Source organism: Spea bombifrons, chromosome 4 (genome assembly GCF_027358695.1).
Source record: "Spea bombifrons isolate aSpeBom1 chromosome 4, aSpeBom1.2.pri, whole genome shotgun sequence".
NCBI lineage: Eukaryota > Metazoa > Chordata > Amphibia > Anura > Pelobatidae > Spea > Spea bombifrons.
This window is the reverse complement of record NC_071090.1, coordinates 27,608,868-27,630,159: the sequence shown is the minus strand read 5'-3', so window position 1 is coordinate 27,630,159 and position 21,292 is coordinate 27,608,868. Positions and strand designations below refer to the sequence as shown.

At 41.2% G+C, this 21,292-nt stretch overlaps 1 protein-coding gene across 1 annotated transcript; it reads right to left on the bottom strand.

The window, feature by feature from the left end:
* Positions 1-1,648: 1,648 nt before the first annotated feature.
* Positions 1,649-19,567, bottom strand: GDF9 (growth differentiation factor 9). The gene is made up of 3 exons (XM_053463643.1): positions 19,374-19,567; positions 4,712-4,965; positions 1,649-2,663 (listed from the first exon to the last, which is right to left on the bottom strand). Exons 1-3 carry the CDS (start codon positions 19,565-19,567, stop codon positions 1,720-1,722), a joined length of 1,392 nt encoding a protein of 463 aa, XP_053319618.1. The 3' UTR covers positions 1,649-1,719.
* Between the last annotated feature and the right edge of the window lie 1,725 nt (positions 19,568-21,292).

Below are 21,292 nucleotides of genomic sequence, written 5' to 3'. Positions count from 1 at the left end.
AGATGGCTATCAATGCATCCATTTATTTTACCTCAGCACATTGATCGATAACGTCGATCAATCAGGAGTCACAACCATGTTTTCAAAGGAATCATCTCCACGTCTTCATGGCGATGTCAGCAAATAGACACATCGTATATATTCACAAAGACCAGAGACACATGCTTGTCTGCATTTCCTTTTTTAATCATGTGTTCAGTGACATTATTACAGCAGGGACATTTGATACATTACGTAACCCAAGAAAGAGTGTTGTATCCATTTAGAGTCAAAGTGATTTCCAGCTGGTCCCGTGACACGACTTGGCCATCCAAGCTCCGACAGAGGAAAATAAACGTAGGAAGCATTCACCTGTAGTCACACGAACTTGCGTCTAACATTTCTGTGCATATTACGTTAAAGAGACAAAGAATTTTCATTTAAATCGCAGCGCAAAAATAATTTAACAGAAAGTGCTCATTGTATAACCCCACTGTAAGTGCGTATGCTGTCGTCCTTCAAGCTATAAAAGTAGGAGCTGCAATACATCCTAGTGAATATTAGATAATTCTGGGAAAAAGCTGGGGGATAAACCTAATACAGAGATTAACCAATTATAGGACTACACTAGAGGGAGAAAGTTGGCAATGAACAGATGCATTAACGGTGCCTGGGTAATGCCAAAAAATGAAAGTACTTTACGTACTTGTAAGCCATTACCCAAGTCACAAATGCAAGCGTATCCAGTAACTGGTAGAATAGCAATAGTTTATAGCCCCCGTAAAGGTATTAATTCTGACTTCAGATTAAATCTCATGCTTATAGGTGGTGACTGGTACATACCGGTTAGAAAGCTTGCAAAACCGGGGCCCTGCTTGGCCATCAACCCCTTCAACTGGACCCCTGCACATTATGCATTACATGTTACATCTCCATTCTTGACCTCTAAGCAAGGGTTAAAACTATTTGTTTTTGTTGATGTCTGAAAGGAGGTTTTGTAAGAAAAAAACCCCGAAAAAAAAGTGTATTTTTATAGCTGGTCAGTATGCAAACCTCGGCCAACAATACCGAAACAAGATAGCGCCGTTAGTTCGCACATTAACATTTAGCTCCACATACATTAAGGCAATTAAAAAATGCCAACAGGACACTTGGACTCTTGAGTTTCAGAAAGCTGGCACTCAAACTTTCCATGTCCATAAGAAAGATTGTTTCGGGATGTATAAAGGAGGTTGTCCTAAAGCATTAGACAACTTTGCTCTCTGATGCCATCGCTGAAGGAGGGCAGTTGTCCGTCAGACAACCACATTACCCATCCTTTTTAAAAAACGCGTCTTAAAAATGCTAAGGGATTGTCAGTATTTTTAAGCAATCTTAAAACCCCCTTCTTGGCATCTAGAGACCCTTAGATATTAAAAAACGGCAAAACTGCAGCGTTAAAATATCCATTAACGTTAGATCGCAAGTGACTGGTTTCCTTTATGTTCTTCACAATTTATTTACGGTGGATTATCCCCTTTACTCTAACCAAATATACTGTATCCTATACCCAATACGCTATATAATAAGTTATATATAGTAAATATATATATAATAATTTAGAAAATCAGAAACACTGACAATTTTTTTTCCTTTATCTTTAGTTTTTACTTTTGTTGTAGCGGATTCATGTTTAATGCTACCTTACGTGCAATAATTTCCCACATTTCCAAGGTGTTTTTGGGGACCGATTACGGATGACTAGCGACAGGTGCATTTAGTGGCAATCATATCTTGATATTCTTTATAGGCAATGGAGTTATCAGGCTCAATAGTTAAAACACTCATTGGTCTGTACTCTGAGGGGACACAAGATGGACGAGGAATAGAGGAGTCCAGTTTTTCGTAGATTATGTTCTGTACCATGGTGTGAACCGGGGACCCATATCGGTGCCCTAGGACTCTAGGGCACTCACCCTTGCAGTAATCAGGGCTGTAATGATGTGGTGCTATTATCCACTTGTCCCATTTTAGCTGGCTGAAGCGCAGGCGGAACTGATGAAGCTCACACTCATGTTGGTGGTATGCAAACTCTTTAATAAACTCACTGAAGTTGTATGTAAAGGAGACAGCAGTTGGTTCCTCTTCTCCTGTTCTTTCATCTTGGCCTCTTCTATGGCGAGATGCTTGTCTCAACTGTAGATCGACCCCCAAATCTTCAAAGAAGTTTGAAGGACCTCTTCCACTTTCATACCAGGCAGGAGGTTCCACCATCTCACGTTTCTTTTCTCTGTGGTAGGCCTTGTGACTGGTGTCATTAAGGTAGAGGAGCAGGGATGGTGGAGACCTTGAAATTTTGAATGGACTCTCCACTGGAATCGAGTGGTGTTGATTGCTATGTAGGCAGGTTAGATTGAAGGCCAAATGTAGTTTTTGCTTGTTAGAAATAAATGGAAGGAGGAAAGAGGTCACATCGATTTCTAGCCACCTTTGCCTTTTTTGAAGTTGAAATTCAAAAAAATATGATGCAAGTGGACAAATTGGGCTTGTGGCATCACCATCCATTATCTCCAAGCTGGAATTGCAGGTTATGTTGGAAGATGAATACCGTTTGGAAATGGAGTAAAGCAAAACAGACTGGAGATATTGTTCTAAAGCAGAGACACGGCCAACGTTAAACGTTAAATCCATTGAGTGCAGGGCTCCTGAAAAGGAAAAGAAATGCATGTATTACAAAATGTTCATCTAGTACGTGTACAAATCAGTACCTGTGATACAAAGTCATTCTACTATCTAAGTGTACTATCTAAGTCTGCCTGTAATCTTAAAGATAGAGCAATAAAGGTTGTAAACGGAAGGAAATTACAGTGTCATATCCCAGCGGTCACGTACAAACCGCTACAGTGAGGCCAGGACTATCCCACGCAAGTCATAATTGTTGGGAGGTATGGTATTTTAAGTGCCCATTTTCTATAAAGCAGATTAGGTGTATATTTTGATCTTGTTAGGGCACTGTAGCAGGCATAGAAGACCATATGGCCTATGTAGTCTATCCGTTCCTCCTTATGTAAAGACTCAAACCTTGCTCTTGCGATATGCCTATGCTGTGTATGTTTAAATTCACTCACTGTATTAACCTGTACTAATTCTACTTGGAGGCTGTGCTACTTATCTACTATCTTCACAGTAAGGTGGCCTCTCACACTTCTACCTCCTACTTTTATCAAACTCAACACAATATACAATTTATTTGATCAAGATCTAAGATGTGCTTTAACTCCTTCACAACCGCCGACATGCCAGTTACACCCCCAAAAAAACAATTCTACAGCAATTCACATTTATGGTTAACATCAGATGACAAAGGCAACGCTTGTTAGATGCCAGTGCTTACAAGCTGCGGTTCTCTACCACTGCCCTCAACTGAGAGAGACCGAGCTGTAAGAAAACACTTTCCCCTGGTCCTAAACCCCAGGTGTAAAAAATAAATAAACTTGACCCCGAGGGGTTAATTTTTTTTATATTTTTCTTTCATTAGTGAGGAATCTGTAATGTATGATTAGGATTAAAAAAAAATAAGAAAATGTTAAATACATGAAAATTATGTTGGTATATAAGGTGGTTTCCATATCAGGGCAAATTAAATATATTTTTGGTGTTTTTTACTCCACTTACTACGCACTGTGTGTGTATATGTATGAAAACATACACATTTTTCAAAGAAAACATGAAAAAAAGTCCTGGTCCTGTAGTGTAAAATAGCCCTGGTCCTTAAGGGGTTACTTTAGAAACCAGAGGCATGGTGCTTTGTATAGTTGGTGAGTGAAGGAAGCGGGTGGATTTACCATTGTAAGGCCACAAAGGAACACCAGGTCCCCAATCATCTTCTGGTCCCACACCCTCCAAAGGGATACGCAGCTCTTTTCTCACCTCTAGATATAAGACGGGTAACTAGACCTATTAAGATTGTATACCGAAGGCTACATTGTTATTACTTTCTTGTATGATGTGATATCAAGTATGTAGCCATACCTCCCGATGTCTGCACATGTGTCCCTGACAACAGGGAACAAAGTCAGGACTGAAGGATTGCGGTCCTGAATCCTGCCAAAATCGGAACTGTCCCCCACAAAGCAGGACAGTTGGGAGGAATGCGTAGCTAAAGAAAAACTATGATCTGCAGAGTGTTGTGCTTTGCGTGATCAGCATGTTACGTGTACTTGGGAGCCTGTGATTAGCATGATCCAAGTTGTCTCCCTGTTTTGATTAAAGTACAATTAAAAGCTACTAGTATGAATTCTTAACTAGGCCACAAAAGGAGGCTGCATTGGGCCAGCAGTAATACATAATTCCAGTGCCTGCCCAGAAACACACATGCTTGTATCACAACCAGAATGATCACACTGGCCATTTTTCCAAGGCACACAACTCACATGTTAACCACCACATGTAAAGTGCTGCCCTGCAGTATGTGTGATGTATAAACGAGCATAATGGATCATTATACAGCTCAAACCGCGAGGTAGGACTTTGCATGGGTTAGTCAGGAATAAGCTAAAAGGACACATTCTGGGAAAAAGTGGCTAAGGCATACCTCTCAACCAAAATGGCAGATCATTAGCTAAAGCATACCCTTCATCGGTCACATTATCTGCCGAATACAATATGCTCGTGTTACCATAACACCTAACATTATACACAAGAGATTTGCGCACCGCAAATAGACCTAGATGAACGTCCTGCTCATACAGACCTTTTCCATCTGTCTGGTGTCTCGGCATACATTCTGCCCTTGGCGTGAACAGCCTGACTGTATTGTACTCATGGCTTTTGTGAACTTTGGGGACTCCCTCCTTGGTGGCAGACATCTTGTACAACCGCTTCATGTACTTGACAGCTACGGATTGCGGCCCTGGTGTTCCTTCCTCCCACCTCGAGCGTTCTGACAATTCCTTCAGCAACGGAGGGAGTAGATCATAAGGATCTGCGTTGTCCTCAAGGCCAGCCCTAGAGAAGTAAACTAGCCATGCGGCACAGTAAAAGCACCTTAAAAGTGCATCGGATACAGCCATTCCTTGGAGCAGAGCGTCAAGACAGCTATCCAATTCCCTCCATGACAATTCCTAGCTAGCTCTAGAAGGGCCAGACCTGCAACAGACTCTCTTAAATAAGCTTCAGGTGGCTTATCAGAGGAGAACTATTAACCCCTACAATCCCGCAAGGAACCTTGGGCCAAAGAGATTGATTAAGCCCATTGATTGAATTAAAACACACAAATTCACTGAAAAGTATACAATAATGAAATTAGAACAGCTTTACAAAGAGCAGGACCCCACCCTCAACCTCACTCAGATTAAGATGGAAGGGGTAATAGGGATGCACACAAAGCAACTTCCATTTAACCTTCTGCACTGACCGCCTCGCATGAAACATGTATGCATTTATTGTCTACGTGACTGCAGGCATAATCACTCGTACATACGAAGGGTGCAGCGGAGATAAAAGCAGAGAACAAATAGTTAGTCCTTCTGCCGTATCAGATACATTTAATGTTACAGGATTCGACTGAATCTCTATTTTATTGCATTCCGTGCTATTAGATAAAACATGCATGACTAATATTATAGCCTTAATAAGTAAGATTATTTTGAAATAGAATAAGACGTCCGTGTGAACCCGTCTCCAATCTAATTAAATATTAAGCAATCTATTTGCAAAACAAGGATTTGATTGTCCTGTGCCAAGCAGTCACCTGCTTATATTGAGTTCCTCTCAGAGAGGCTTCAAAATAAAAACTATGGGGCAAGAAAGGAGCCAGTGAGCTTGTGGAATGTGTCCTGGCAAAAGGTTCACCGAGGCACTGATCTGGCTCAGAGCGCTCTTATTGCAAGGTTAACCCATTTTGTTAGAATAATACCACGTACCAGGTGTTTGGAGATGTGGCTTGTGTTTTACCCAGAGACAGAGGCAGCCCCAGGACCGCAATGCCGCTTCGTCCTAAGACCAGACAACAGAACCAGTACCCTTGTTAATCATTTGGATAAAGTATTCCTGCGTATTCCGCTGTTCCAGTCAGAATAGGATCTTTCTTTTGCCCATTTCTGTAACCGTAGACATAGAATACACACAGATATAAGAATTATTATGTGTTACTACATTTTTTTTGTCCTTTTGTGAACTAATAAATATGAATCTCGCAGGTGCACACTAGATGGCGCTATTGTTGCGAATAGCGCTGTCACTAAGCATATTGATTTCTACTTTCAAGCAGTTCATGGAGGTGTGTGTCCTGACGACGATCCTGGAACACCTGTGTTAAAGCATACACTATTGCCTTGATGCACAGATGATCATCCCTGTATCCCATTTATTTGTAATGTCAAATAGATACACAATGTAATACATCACGTATAGCGCTCCCTTCTAGAAGCCATAGTTAGTCTTGGCAGCATGCTGTGTCTGCTTGGCTCCATAAACCGATATCTGGCCATGCTCCAGCTCAGTTTATGCTGAACTTTGTCCAGATTTCTCAATTACCAGCCAAGTGCTTTGTATGATTCCTACACCTACATTGACTTTTCCATCCCTTCCCATATATGACACAAATAACGCTTTCCTTTTTGGGATAATAACAATAAGAATGTATTTTTATAGTGCCAAAATTCATGCAGCATTTTATACATGACATACAGCTTACCAATACAGCACGACTTGATCACTGTCTTGATTTGAGACCAGATTCCCATTGTAGGCCACCATACACCACCAGAACAGAATGGTATGTATAAATTTCAATAAATACAGGTTTGTGCATTAAGATATATGTATGTTATTTGTAGATTGACTTTAATTACTGCTTTACCTTGCTGTAGAAGAGCACTTTTGGTGCAGTCTTCCAAAACACAAGTCAAAAGAAGCGCATAAAGGATCAAGTCAGTGTGTAAATGTTGCTGAAGTGCTTATTACTCCACAGCCTAGAATGGTTTTACGTGGAAGTATAAGTAAAACATACAAAAATGCTGTTAGCGTGCCTCTAAATGTGACACACGCAAATAGAGAACTCCTGGTAGGACATATTCCTTTCCAGAACCTTACTAAGATATGACTTATGTCTATACACTTATCAGAGTTTGCATATTATTACAGTAGGCTAGATCAGGCATATTTGTAGAGTGCATGTTGTGTTTTGAATGAAGTAAGATTGAGTTTGTGTTATAGCACCAAATATTTACCTACATAACTCATCCTACATTGTGATATTATATTTATGATAGGGGCCACTTTTATGCTCCGGGCGACCTAGAACTGTCTAACTCATCATTTGCTGCTGTTGTTAGGCTACAGCTATTGTAAACCAGTCTAAACCTCTGTATTACCAAGGAAGATGGGAGTTATAGTCCAACAACACCCAAATTGCTGTAATTGCTCTGGCTCTCCACAGGCCGTAGATTATTATTACCATCATATTAGCGCCATCATATTTCACAGAGTAGTAACAATTCTTCTTTAATATAATAAGATGATATACAGAAACAACACGTGAGGAGGGCCCTGTTCAAATGAGCTCACAATCTAGAAGTTAATTGTTGACGTTCATAGGCTGCTAGACTGGGTCCTATTAATGCAATGATGTGGGGTGTATTTACAAATGTCTCCCTTGCAACCGGCCCATTGAGCAGCGGAACACTGGGGGAGGGCAATCTAGGCTCAAGCCTAGTCGGCCTAGGCCAGGGGTAGGCAATCTTCGGCTCTGCTGATGTTGTGGACTACATCTCCCATAATGCTCTTACAGTCTTACATAATGCTGGCAAAGCATCAAGGGAAATGTAGTTCACAAGATCTGGAGAGCCGACGGTTGCCTACCCCTGGCCTAGGCCATGATACATCTCTGATTACATGTTAGCCTGTCTGGACTGCTAATGTGCCACTAAGGGATGATGCATTGTGACTGCATGAATGTGAGCCTCCAAAGCCTGCGCACTTATATTTAGCGTGGCACATGCACGTGGAGAAGATAAAAGGGATCTTTTCTATGGAACACCGCAATGGAGGGTGTTTACAGTGATAGCTGATTATGTTTTTCATAATTCAACAGCAGTGTTATCATTTTTGTTGTTTGCAGTTGGTGTTGTGCACTAGTGTTATCCTAGCAGCAGGATTTCACAACGTTCTTTTTGGCCACTCCTTGTTTGTTATTCTAACACTGGGAAAGTAAACACGTTTTTAATAAAATGTTGCTGGTTCAACTAAAAGAAGGGCACCGGCTTCTGGGATAAAAAAAAAAAAAGGTTCTCGGAAGGAGAACGGTCACTTGGGCAGCTCTACAACAATCAATGTAGTTTAAAGGTGCGGTTCCATGTATTCTGCTCAAGTTTTTGTTTTGTTACTAAATGCCTCGTAAGAAACATCATTCTTAGTCCTGTTGAATGCACAGAACCTTCCCAGAAATAACTAGTTAAAAAATAAAGTTTACCTCAATCATATTTCGTATTGGAAGTATAAAGAAAGTATTAAATGGCACATCTCTGCCATTATGTTATGTGTATTTGCTTAAAACCAGAGAGTAGAATTAATATTTGGTCTAAGTGGAACAGCACCTATAAAATAGGCATGTGGTATTACACCCATTCCCTGGATCTGTGCAGGGATTTCTTTCCAGAAATAAACAAAGGTAGCATTCAGCGTTACAATCCAATAAATACCTAAAACACTATGTATTCTCCCTTTTAAACTAAACATAATTACAAGCTTCCTTTCGATGGATTTTCGCTAATGATCTGCAGTCCCAATCCTACCAATTTCTGTATAAAAGGAAAGTCTTATCCCATTTGCCAGAAGCATTCCCAAGCTTCTAGTCCAAGAGTCTGGCCTCTAGATGATGTCACCAGAAAAAGCTGTCTGGAGTGTGGTTTTAAGTAATATAGCAATATCAGAGTGGGGACTGTTTTCATCCACCACAACGGGTAGTCACACTCAGCTTTCACTATATAATAATACAGATGGTGTAAAAGCCGAAATTATCCTTCGCAAGTTACCTAAAACTACTACAAACTAGTGTATTCATCAATGGCTAGTCCAGCCCCATCCCCATAGGATAGTGTTGTGTGAGACCCCACAGATCAAACACCCCCTGAATTTTTGGATTAACAATGAAAATAAATCATCTATGAATGTCTCTTATGAATGCCAATCATAATATTATCAACTGAACAAAAAAAGTGTTAACTATGACACTAATAAAACCGTCACCTCTTATTAACCTTATTCTTGAGTGGCTTTTTTTTACGTTTTTTAATCTACCATTCACTGTGTATGTTTCCTATGGCCCTTTATATCTAGTAACAATGTCCAGCATTTTCATATGCTAAGTCAAGGTCATTCACCATACATACTGTATGATAGACCCTTAAACAATGACATCATATAAAAAATCCTCACTCATACTGAAGACCTTTGCCAAGCAGCTGTCTCTCCACAAGGTTTTGAGGTTCACGTTGTTAAAGGGGGTGGTTGAATCATCTGTAGATGGTTAGTGACCCATCATTTTAATAATATGATATATATTCATGTAGATTCATAAAGTCATCCGATGGTTATTCATCAGTGTAATTATTATTATTATTTAATTTATATTTGTCAAAGGGTATGACAAAACTAGTATTGACAGATTAAGAGGAAGTTATATTAGATAAAGAGGGCCCTGCTCACAGTGTTACAATCTACAGAGATTAGGTGTCATAAAACGTGTCATAGATGAATGTGGGAGTTGCATCAGAGGCAGATACGTTCTAGCTGAATAGTTTGTATGCTTCTCTGAAAAAGTAAGGTTTAAGATTGTTTTTTGAATATTGAGAGGGGGGGGTGAAACCTGGAGGTTAGGTGAGTTCCAGTAAGTGTGAAAAAGAGAAATGGGATAAAGCGAGAGACTTAGCCCACTGGAAGAGTGTAAAGATCGAGTAGGGAAGTATTTTGTTATAAGGGAAGAAATATATGGTGGAGTCATCTCAGGGAGGGTTTTTTATGTTAGTATAAAGAATTTGAGTTTCATTTTGAGGTAATAGGGAGCCAGTGGAAAGCTGGAGCCAAACAAGAGCATTGTGAAGATAAGCTTTCCAGTATTTTGGGTAGATTGCAAAGGAGAGAGCCAAAACAGAAGAATACCAACTAGAAGGGTTTATTTCAAAGGAGGAGAAATGCTAGAACAAGAGGTCATTATCTAAAACTAGAGAGGCTTAGGTGTAACATAAGGAAGTTTTACTTTACTGAGTGGTGGTAAATAAGAGAAACAGGTTCCCAGCAGAAGTGGTTAGGCTAAAACAGTGCAGCAGTTTAAACATACTTTACATGAGATACGCACAACGTTTTCCGGAATCTAAAACAAGATTAAGGATTAATTAAGAAAAATAGACAGACTAGATAGGTCCAATGGTTCTTACACTATATGACTATATGTTGATGTCTGATCATCACACTTAAATGAGCTTGTTGGACATCCCATTCTAAAACCATGGGCATTAATATCCCCCTTGTGGCTATAATAGCCTTCACTCTTCTGGGTAGGCTTTCCACAATACTTTGAAATACGTCTGTGGGAATTTGTGTCAATTCAGCCAAAAGAGCTTTTTTTTTTAGGTCAGGCACTGATGATGGATGAGAGGGCTTCCTTCGCAATTCCATTATTCCATTTCATCCTAGAGATGTTCAATTGGATTAATCCAGGCCTCATGAGTTCCTCCACACCAGACTCATCAAGCTTTGTCTTTATTGACCTTGCTTTGTACACAGGGGCACAATCATGTCAGAACAGGAAAGGGCCTTCCCCAAACTGGTGCCACAAAGTTGGAAGCATACAATTGTCTAAAATGTCTCTGTTTGCTGTAGCATTAACATTATTATTTAAGGGAACTAAGGGGCCTAGTCTAAACTCTAGATCATTTCCCCTCTTCCACCAAACATTACAGTAGGCACTATGCATTCCACTTGGTAGTGTTCTAGTGGCATCCGCCAAACCCAGATTTATCCATGAGACTTCCAGATAGTGGAGCGTGATCTATCACTCCAGAGAATATGTTTACACTGCTCCAGAGGTGTGCTTTTCCTCACTGCATCCGATGTTTGGCATTGCTCATAGTGATATTTATCCATGTGAAGCTGTTGGGCCATGGGAACCCAGATTTTATGTTTCTGTGTTAAAGGATGTTGCAGTAGAGTTTTTGATTTATTGTTCTTAGTTGGATATGATAGATTGTGAATGGAGACCAACAATTCAGGTACTGGGGTGGAGATGGAAAGAATGAATATTATAAGTTTAGTTTTGTAGAGATTAAGTGTCAGGTAGTGTTGTTACATCCAAGAAGAAAAAGCAGACACACAGTGGTTAATATGGAACATGAGAGAAGGAGAGAGAGATTAGGACAAGGTCTATTTGCATATAGGTGATACTTGACAGTGACGCCGTCAGGGGATATGACTGGAACTGTTGTACAGGGTCTGAGAGCAGGAAGACCGAGTACCCATGCTTGGCCACAGGTAAGGGAGAGCCCCACAGGACCCTAGCACCTATTCCCCCATCCCCCCCGAACATCATGGTGTTGTTGGTTTTACTGTATGGCATTAGCATGAGTATGTGTATGTGTAGGGTGTTAGCATGAGTGTATGTGTGTAACTATTTGGTGATAGAGTGTGTGGGTGTCAGTGTATGATGTCATGTTGAGTTTGTGTGTCAGCATATTGTGTTGGAGTGTCAAAGGTGATCCTAGGGTTAGTGGCACCTGGGGAGGGGCAGATAAGGAGCAGGAGAAAGAATGTGCATGTATGGTAGAGTGAGTGGGTTTAAAATCAAGTTTGCATGTTAGTAAGGTGGAGCGATGGGTGAGGCAGTGGGATGGACATGGGGTGGGCTGATCGGAGGGCATAGGGGCCCAGATGTTTAGCATGTACTGGGCCCCAGGATTTCTGATGATGGCCCTAATAGCTGAAGCTAAATTAGCTGATCAGATTGTGAAGAGGTAAATGAGTAAAGAGGGAAAAGGAGTAAGTGAGGAAAGGGCAGAGGTGAGAAATGTTTTTTAGGTGCAAGAGGAAGGATCTGACGTGGGGATGCATGTAAGGGACAATGGATTAAAAAAATATGTTATAGTGATTCCTAAAGAAACCATGGAATCTACCCCCAAGACTGTTACTGTGGCAAAAACCCTTATTTGAGACATTCAGCACGTGAAAGAAAGTTTCAGTGTAACCAGTGGCTAATTTTCTTCTTCTGCAGGCCATGTTCCAAAACGCTGCTGCGGGCTGAGGTTCAAACACAATATTTACATAACAAAGAAAGGCGAACTTGAAGTGCCAGAAGATTGAAGGATTTAAGTTACATAAGAAACATCAAGCTTCTTCACGATAGAAAAATAAAACCATTCTCTCTAGTGATCCATTGTCAGATATGTGACTGTTTCTATTCATAATCACAATAGTCTGACCACTGCTGTTTACAAGGTCTAGTAAATAAACCCATAATGACTTACCAAACCCTTAAAAAAAAAAATAATAATTTGGACGGGAAAAAGGTAGCTGCCAAAAATGTAATCATCCTACCGCTTTGTTAATGGCATATTGTAATCCATCGAGTGCCAGATGCAACGCACTGCTCATGTCTCTTTTGGGACCAGCAAATAACCCATATTTTTTTTCACAGAACAAGCCTTGTTCATAGAGAGGAATTTAACAGGAACACTCCATTGTTTTCCCCAGTGATTGCTCCATATTTTCCAGTTTGCCCCTAAATACATTTTTTGTAAATATGGTGTAAGAAATTCCCTAATAATTTAGTCACAGTAGGTGGCGGTGAAATACAACCACACAACTGTTAGAGGGTCTTTCTGAAATACTACTATGTTAACTGAATGGTCAAATAGGTATATTTAAACATAGCCCACGTAGAGTAAAAGCTGGACCCTAACTGATATTGTAAAGGGGTCTATAAACTCATAGTCAGTAGGGTGAGGTCTCTTCCTCCTCCATGTTCTCAAGAACCTTAACCCTATTAAGGACTGAGGTATCTTTTTCTACCCTTGGTGGCTGAGGCTGTTTTACGGTGTTGGTGTTTTTCTTCTCTCTCATTTAGCGTACCCACATAAGTTGTATATTGTTTGTTTTTTGATCATATAATCTAATTTACCATAAATGGATGGAGGAAACAAGGGGGTAAGGCCACACTCCTGGTTGCATTGCTGTGAACCATTAACAGCATTGTCATCAAGAATTAATTTGACATGAAGGGTCGAGGCAGTTTATATATCCTGGTGTCCCCCACTCTGGTGGATATATACATGTAACAGAAGACTTCAGAGCCAGAGAAGTGTTAACGGTGTACATAATGAAGACAGTTAACGATGATTTATCTTTAAGAAGAATAAATAAAGGAGTTAATAAGTAAAGGTAACAACATAATAAGCATATTGTGAAAAGTACATTTTTGTAACAAAGAGTTTAAAACATCACAGCTGTGGCCTTTCACCATAATCTAACTAAAGATAAGAGGAGTTTAGCAAATAAATATCTCCAAATCTTTCATTTTCAGCATTCCTGTGGCCGGTGAAATAGAATAGACGTGCAGTTCTGCGTATAGCCTCGGAGTAGCCCAGTGCTGATTGCCAAACAAGTTCCTGTTCTTGTGGCGCATTCCAAAAACCGCATGATTTTATTTGCAAAACGAATGTGAAAACAGAAGAAAGGCAGAGGTAATGCTAATATTTATTCATAGGGTCATGTAAGAGTGACCAAATCACAGCAAGTCTCTTGTTTTTTTTTTTTAAACTGTGCTTGGACAAAATGGACATTCATACTATGGATCCATATTTGGGGATCTACCGGTATTTCCAGATGGAGAGACCCAAATATGATTGAATTTTGGATTCGTCAGCTTAGTGTAATATTTTCTTTTTAAGGCTTATCTCTTTAGGTACCAATGAAGTGAACCGTCAAAGAGGCAGACCAAAAAAGAAAACCCTTTTTTAAAAAAACAGATTATAATTACATTGAAATACTGTTGAAATAGCATTCACTTTAACATAAACATAGTTAACATAAACATAAAAAATAGTTTATTTGTATACCTGTATATGTTAAGTAGAGAGCTTTTATATTGTAAGCTTTCACAAAGATTTAATCCTACAAATGTCTTGTGCTTGAGTCAATATAAGTTATTGCTAATGTCAGATCTGATAACGTTCTGCGAATATACTGTACAAACCAGTTATACAGGAATCGTGTCATGATATTACTTTGTGTAATCGCTTGACGCTGATGAGGTCTATAATTTACTATTATATTATTAGGTTAAGATTCTTGTATCCAAATGGCTTTCAGACAACCAACAGATCGTCTTTCTTAAAAGGCACTTTTGAGATCTTAAACACCTTTAAAGCAGCTCAAGACTCCAGTAATGTTCAAATGGATAGATTAGTGGTGCCATTAATGCAGGCCGACCCTGATTTATGCTAAGAGAATAGACTCAAATTTCCATAAAATTAATTACATTTTTGCCACAAACGCAGTCAATAACAATGCATTTCTTTTTATACTGAGGAGTAAGGGCTTGGAGAATGGAATAACTGTCATGACAATAAGTCAACATAATGACAGGAAGGAGCATGCCTATGGCATTCGCATACAAATTTATATAGTAAGAAGTTATGCATTTTACCATATTGTCTGTAAAATGTGGTTATAAGATGTAACAAATGAACAAAAGTCCTGCACAGTTATGGGGACAGACCAGGGCCGGCCGTAGACTTAAAGCCGCCTGGGGCGAAGTTTAAAATGCCGCCCCCCCCGCCGAGGCGCGGGGGGGGCGGCATTTTAAACTTCGACGACGCCATTATTTACCCCCCACCCCCCGGTGCTTACCTTTAAAGAGTCCTGCGGCGAGTCTCCCTGCTCTGCCACGGTGCCGGCTTGTAATGCTGAGCGCCGGAAATTGACGCCACTTCCGGCGCCCAGCATTACAAGCCGGTACCGGCCCCTTCTGAAGTGCCGCCTGGGGCAATTGCCCCAGTCGGCTCCATTGTAGGGCCGGCCCTGGAACAGACATTAAGGAAACAATTATTACCGGCAATTAAAACCCTTGAGTATCCATAGGTGTTCAATCGTGCACACGCACATTCACATACTCTACTTCAGTATGTCACAGAACATGTTGGCATTCATTGTGCCGGCAGCACTCATGCATAAGTTTATCTTGGTCTCTTCGGACCACAGGACATGGTTCCAGTAATCCATGTCCTTAGTCTGCTTGTCTTCAGCAAACTGTTTGCGGGCTTTCTTGTGCATCATCTGTAGAAAAGGCTTCCTTCTGGGACAACCATGCAGACCAATTTGATGCAGTGTGCAGCGTTTGGTCTTAGCACTGACAGGCTGACCCTGAGACCTTGTAACACTAACGAGTCACATGACAAGGGGGAGGGGAAATGGCTAAATGGGCCCAAATTGGACATTTCCACTTAGGGGTGTACTTACTTTTGTTGCCAAGGATTAATGGCTGTGTGTTGAGTTATTTTGATGGGAAAACCAAATTTAGTTATACAGGCTGTATACTCACTACTTTACATTGTAGAAGAGTGTCATTTCTTCAATGTTGTCACATGAAAAGATGTAATAAAACATTTACAAAAATGTGAGGGGTGTACTCACTTTTGTGAGATACTGTACTTGTCACCCACACGGCTGTACACAAAATAAGCCTGGGTGGCTGCCCTATTTGCCCAGTGTTAAGGATGGCCCATCGCCTACACGGTGCACAGCAGCCTGGGACCTTTGGTACTTGGGGCCAAGTCGCAACTTTATAACTGGTGAGCTCTGTAGTTACGCCGGTGCAATTGGCAATCTGATCTGAAAAAAGTGTTTAACATAAAAATATCATTCTCCTACTACTTACATTTTTTCACAGCCCAGAATTCTTACCTTCCTTATTTCTAATCACTCCTGACTACTTCCTTACTATTAAATCTTTAAAAAGATTGTACTTGATAAGTACATCAGAGTGAATTATAGGTTTACAAAACTAAACAGTGTAGGATTACTACTGGTGGTGTTTTAAACTATGTAATCATGTGATTCATGACATTGATATATTAAGCTTGTAAAGAACCAGTTTACAGAATTTAAAACATGTTATATTTAGCAGAAGTTAATAACTTCCATCTTAATTCAGAGACATATTACATTTATTTAATTCATTTAAGATTCCAAGCAACATAATTATTTGTATTTATCTTACAAAAGTAGCTTGTACTTGAAATATATGTCAGATTAAGCGTACAAGCGTACAAGAATTTCATATCAAATGCACTTTAATACATATGATATCTGAGACGTCCATTTAAATTTCCGCGTGGCTCCCCCTTGCAAATGCATAGTCAGATTTAGTTTTACATGCCCCCCAACTGTCCCAATTTGGGCGTGACAGTCCAAATTTTCACACCTATCCTTAACTCTGTGCCGCTTTGTCAGGGCCGTAAGAAGGGTGAGGCGAGAGAGAGGCAATCACTCACTTACTCGCGGGCGCAGCTACAATGGGGCATTCAGCCGCCCGATCAGCAGCACAAACCCCCTCTAACCAGCCCAACATTAGGGAGCACGGGATCATGCTCTCTAATCACTACATGCCGACAGTTGATGGTGAGCGCTGGTATACGATGTTATACCCCCACACTCAAAAGCCAGCATATAGGGAGCACTGAAATGACAGACCTTGCACTCCCACAACAGGATGGAGGATGGAGGAGGAGAAAGGTTAGATGGGAAGGAAGGGGTGTAAGGGCAGCAGAGCCGGCCTTAGGTGTTCCGGCGCCCTGTGCGAACTACTCCTCTGGCGCCCCCCCTCACTACCCCCCTCTGCCCCTTCAAACTACCCCCCGTCTGCCCCTTCAAACTACCCCCCCTCTGCCCCTTCAAACTACCCCCCGTCTGCCCCTTCAAACTACCCCCCCCTCTGCCCCTTCAAACTACCCCCCCCTCTGCCCCTTCAAACTACCCCCCCCTCTGCCCCTTCAAACTATCCCCCCTCTGCCCCTTCAAACTATCCCCCCCTCTGCCCCTTCAAACTATCCCCCCCTCTGCCCCTTCAAACTACCCCCCTCTGCCCCTTCAAACTACCCCCCCCTCTGCCCCTTCAAACTACCCCCCCTATGCCCCTTCAAACTACCCCCCCCTCTGCCCCTTCAAACTACCCCCCCCTCTGCCCCTTCAAACTACCCCCCCCCTCTGCCCCTTCCAACTACCCCCCCCCTCTGCCCCTTCAAACTACCCCCCCTGCCCCTTCAAACTACCCCCCCTGCCCCTTCAAACTACCCCCCCTGCCCCTTCAAACTACCCCCCCTCTGCCCCTTCAAACTACCCCGCCGCCACGGGGGTCCTCCGCCGCCGCCGCCGCCGCGGGGTCCTCCTCCGCTGCCGCGGGGTCCTCCTCCTCCGCCGCCCCCTCTGCACCTAAATGAAAACGTTGTTTTTTTTGTTGTTGGTTTTTTTTAACTTTATTTAACATCCTCCATGTTAAATAAAGTTAAAAAAACCAACAACAAAAAAAACAACGTTTTCATTTAGGTGCAGAGGGGGCGGCGGAGGGGGAGGACCCCGCGGCGGCGGCAGCGGAGGAGGAACCCGCGGCGGCGGCGGCGGCGGAGGACCCCGTGGCGGCGGAGGACCCCGTGGCGGCGGCAGCGGCGGCGAGGGAGGACCCGGCGGCGGCGGCGGCGCCCCCTGGAGTGTGGCGCCCTGTGCGGTCGCACAGGTCGCACACCCCAAAGGCCGGCCCTGAAGGGCAGTGTATATACCGTATTTCCCCATGTATAAAACGCACCTTTTTTAGAAAAATTTGAGGTCTTATACAGTGGTGGTAGATTTTTTTTCTTTTTTTACCGGAAAGGGGACCTGCTGCTTACCTCTGTGTTGCTCAGCAGTGTCTCTTGACCCGTTGAGTTGACACAGGAACCCAGTGGAGTTACGTGAATGTACATCACATCACATGACTCAGCTCCGTTCCTGTTCGAGCCACGCAGAGGGAAACAGCGACCCCACGGAAGTCTGCGAGCAACACCAGAAGATCTGCAGTTCAGATAAGGGGGCGGGGGAGTAAATGAATGAATATATGTGTGTGTGATAGCATGGATCCGTGTGTAGGGGGCACAGGGTGGCTGCAAGTGATGTACATGTACTGGCTGCCTGAGCATGATAGGAGTGTGATTGCTAACCATTGCTAGCAGCTAACATCAATCACACTCTTATCATGCCCAGGCAGCCAGTACAATAACTTTATGTAATTTTTTTTTATTTTATTTTGGGCCCCAAAATTAAGGTGCATCTTATACATGGGAGAAATACGGTATGTGTGTGTTTGTCAGCTTGTGTGTGTATAGGTAGGTGTGTGTAGACCAGTGTAGGTATTTGTGTGTTTGTAAGCTGGTGTGTGTATGTGCATATGTATGTGTAAGGGCAGTGTATATGTATATGTGTGTTAATGGGCAGGTGTGTGTAAAGGCAGTGTGTATGGGCAGGTATGTGTGTAAGGTCAGTGTATGTGTATATGCATGTTTATAGGCAGGTGTGTGTAAAGGCAGTGTATGTGTATATGTGTGTTAATGGGCAGGTGTGTGTAAGAGAAGTGTATGTTTTTTGTGTTTGTAAGCTGGTGTGTATGTGTATGTAAAGGCAAGGGTATGTAAGGGCAGTGTATGTGTATATGTGTGTTAATGGGCAGGTGTGTGTAAGAGAAGTGTATGTTTTTTTGTGTTTGTAAGCTGGTGTGTATGTGTATGTAAAGGCAAGGGTATGTAAGGGCAGTGTATGTGTATATGTGTGTTTATGGGCAGGTGTGTGTGTGAAGGCAGTGTGTAAGGGTCCTGGGATGGAGGCTAACATTAACTTTTTTTTTATTATGAGGGAAAAAAAAATCTGCTGCTGTGGACTACTCTTCCAATGATGCTCAGCCAGCATCATAGTGGACACCTAGCTGGCTGAGCATCATGGGACTTGTAGTTCACAGCTAACATCTGCAGCTTTATATACTGTTAACTGCACTTCCCTTGCTGCTCAGTCAGAATCATGGAAGTTTGTTTGGCTGAGCCTCATGAGAATTCAATTCAATGTGTTGGTTATTTTTAATATACATAACTGTGCTAACAAAAATGAAGCGTGTTTTAAGTGGTGATAAAAAAGTGCGATATTGTAAAGTGCAATTTCTTGTTTTGGTGAGTTGCGCAAGAGCAATAAAAAAAAAAGAAATGTCCCTCTTTCACATTGGGAGGGAGGTATATTAAAATACTTACAAAATGCTTTAATATGCACTCTTTGTTGATGAGGCTGCATGGGACATCAGACATTTATTAAAGCACTCTGATCAAAATTTAAAAAAATGAAACACTTACTTGACACCATATTTGCAGCCATACTGCAAAATCTTCATTCTTCTGCCATGATCCAACATATCAAAGCGAAACGCGTAGTGCGTGTTGACGACATTGGGAGGAGGAGTAGCATTACGGAAGTGGATCAGAGGACTAAGACGGCGTCTCTTTGTGGTAGCGCTGCTACGAAGTTTGAAGCCTGGACTCTGTGACATCCGAAACGGAGGACAACAAGTTTGCCTTTCTTTTATACATTAAAATTATCGTTTTTACCTACTCCCCTCCGCTGCCTACCTTCTTTATCTACAAGTACCAGTGTGGGATAAAGAAGCTCCTAAGGAGACCATCACACTCTATGTATGGGCATATTTATGCCCTTTAAATTGTAAGGGTCCAATCTGCTTAATAGCGTTTTTTTAAAAACATACTTTGATATACTACACCATAATTTTTTTCTTTCTTTTTTCTCTTCCTTTTATATACGAACCTTTTGGATCCTGTGTGTGGGAACGCTCGCTGGAAGGGTATTTTTGTACATATTATTTTTGTGTTGCACATATAATTTACTCACTTATTATTTGGGTGCGCAGACACTTGTGTGGTTTTGATTATATCTTGCAAATGATTTGCTCATTCAGGCTGTGAGTCAGTGGCAGGAAAGTACTTCTATCGAAATCAATGGGAGCGTTTTCCTGTCACTGATTGACAGCTTAAGTAGCCAATCGGTGGCAGGAAAGTGCTCTAATTTAAATCAGTAGGAAGACTACATATGCCTACTGAAGTCTAGAAGTCTAAACAGACTGCTGCTCACAGCATTTAAATGATGGAGCTGATTAGAGGTGAGTACATTATGTGCAAGGAGATTCATTTGGTCAAATGCATCTTCTGCACGGTATTTAGCTGGGAAAAGTGAATACTCTTTATTTGCAAAACATCCCACATGAAAATTTAAAGGCACCATGCACACATTAAAGTGCAAATGATGGCTGGAATGTCCCTTTAAGATTAAACACATACCATGTCACATTCATGCACGCATATACATTCATGTATACCCATAACTAGAAACTTCATAGTGAATGATGATGACATAAAAGGGAATATCTTAAAATGAAGGAGGGCATGAGAAAAAGTTATCACTTTGATTTTGGAAAAAAATTGATGTGTCCATATCGGTGCCATAAAAAGGACCTCTGGTGCAAAGTCTTCCACAGGAAAGCACAGTTAGCTATGCAGGTTCTGCTAGTATATGTAATGTTATTATCGTAGGACACACACCATTGCTTGTTTTAATCTGTAAACGTTATTACATGTGTTTTATTTGTATATGCCACTTTAAAATCTATGATTTGTAGATCTGATTTAACTAAATAACAGTTATGACTCATATAACTTCATATGTTGATTCTTTATATGACTGTGAGAAACAAGCCAATAAACTTGTCTTAAATAAGTTTAATCATTTGGTACAGATTATTTTTAGTTAACAATTTCCTTTTAAGTGTTCACAGTAACGAGTGGAAATAAAATGACACAATACTTAGCTGTGGTTCATTGGCAGGTATGAATTATCAGATAATCTAAAAGCCACAAAGCACCGTGCTCAAGTTTCTGGACGGCAGTGAATGTGTCTCTGTAAAATAGTTTAGTACAAGCCACTGTTTTCTCCCATTCTACCATTAATCATTAATTATTCCAGACTTCCCTTTATCGCTTGTACCTGTTGATGTCTAAACCCAAGGCTTTCTTGGGAATCCTGTTAACCTATTAGGTGTTAAGTAAAATTAAATTTTTTATTATCAAATAATAATGTTTAATATTATTAATAATTATTTTATTATATTTATCTAAATACTGCTACCTATATGACAAGGCTGCACAATTAAAGCCCTTAAGGGTCGCCAACACGCCACAAGTTTTCGACGCCCCAGCATGAGCAG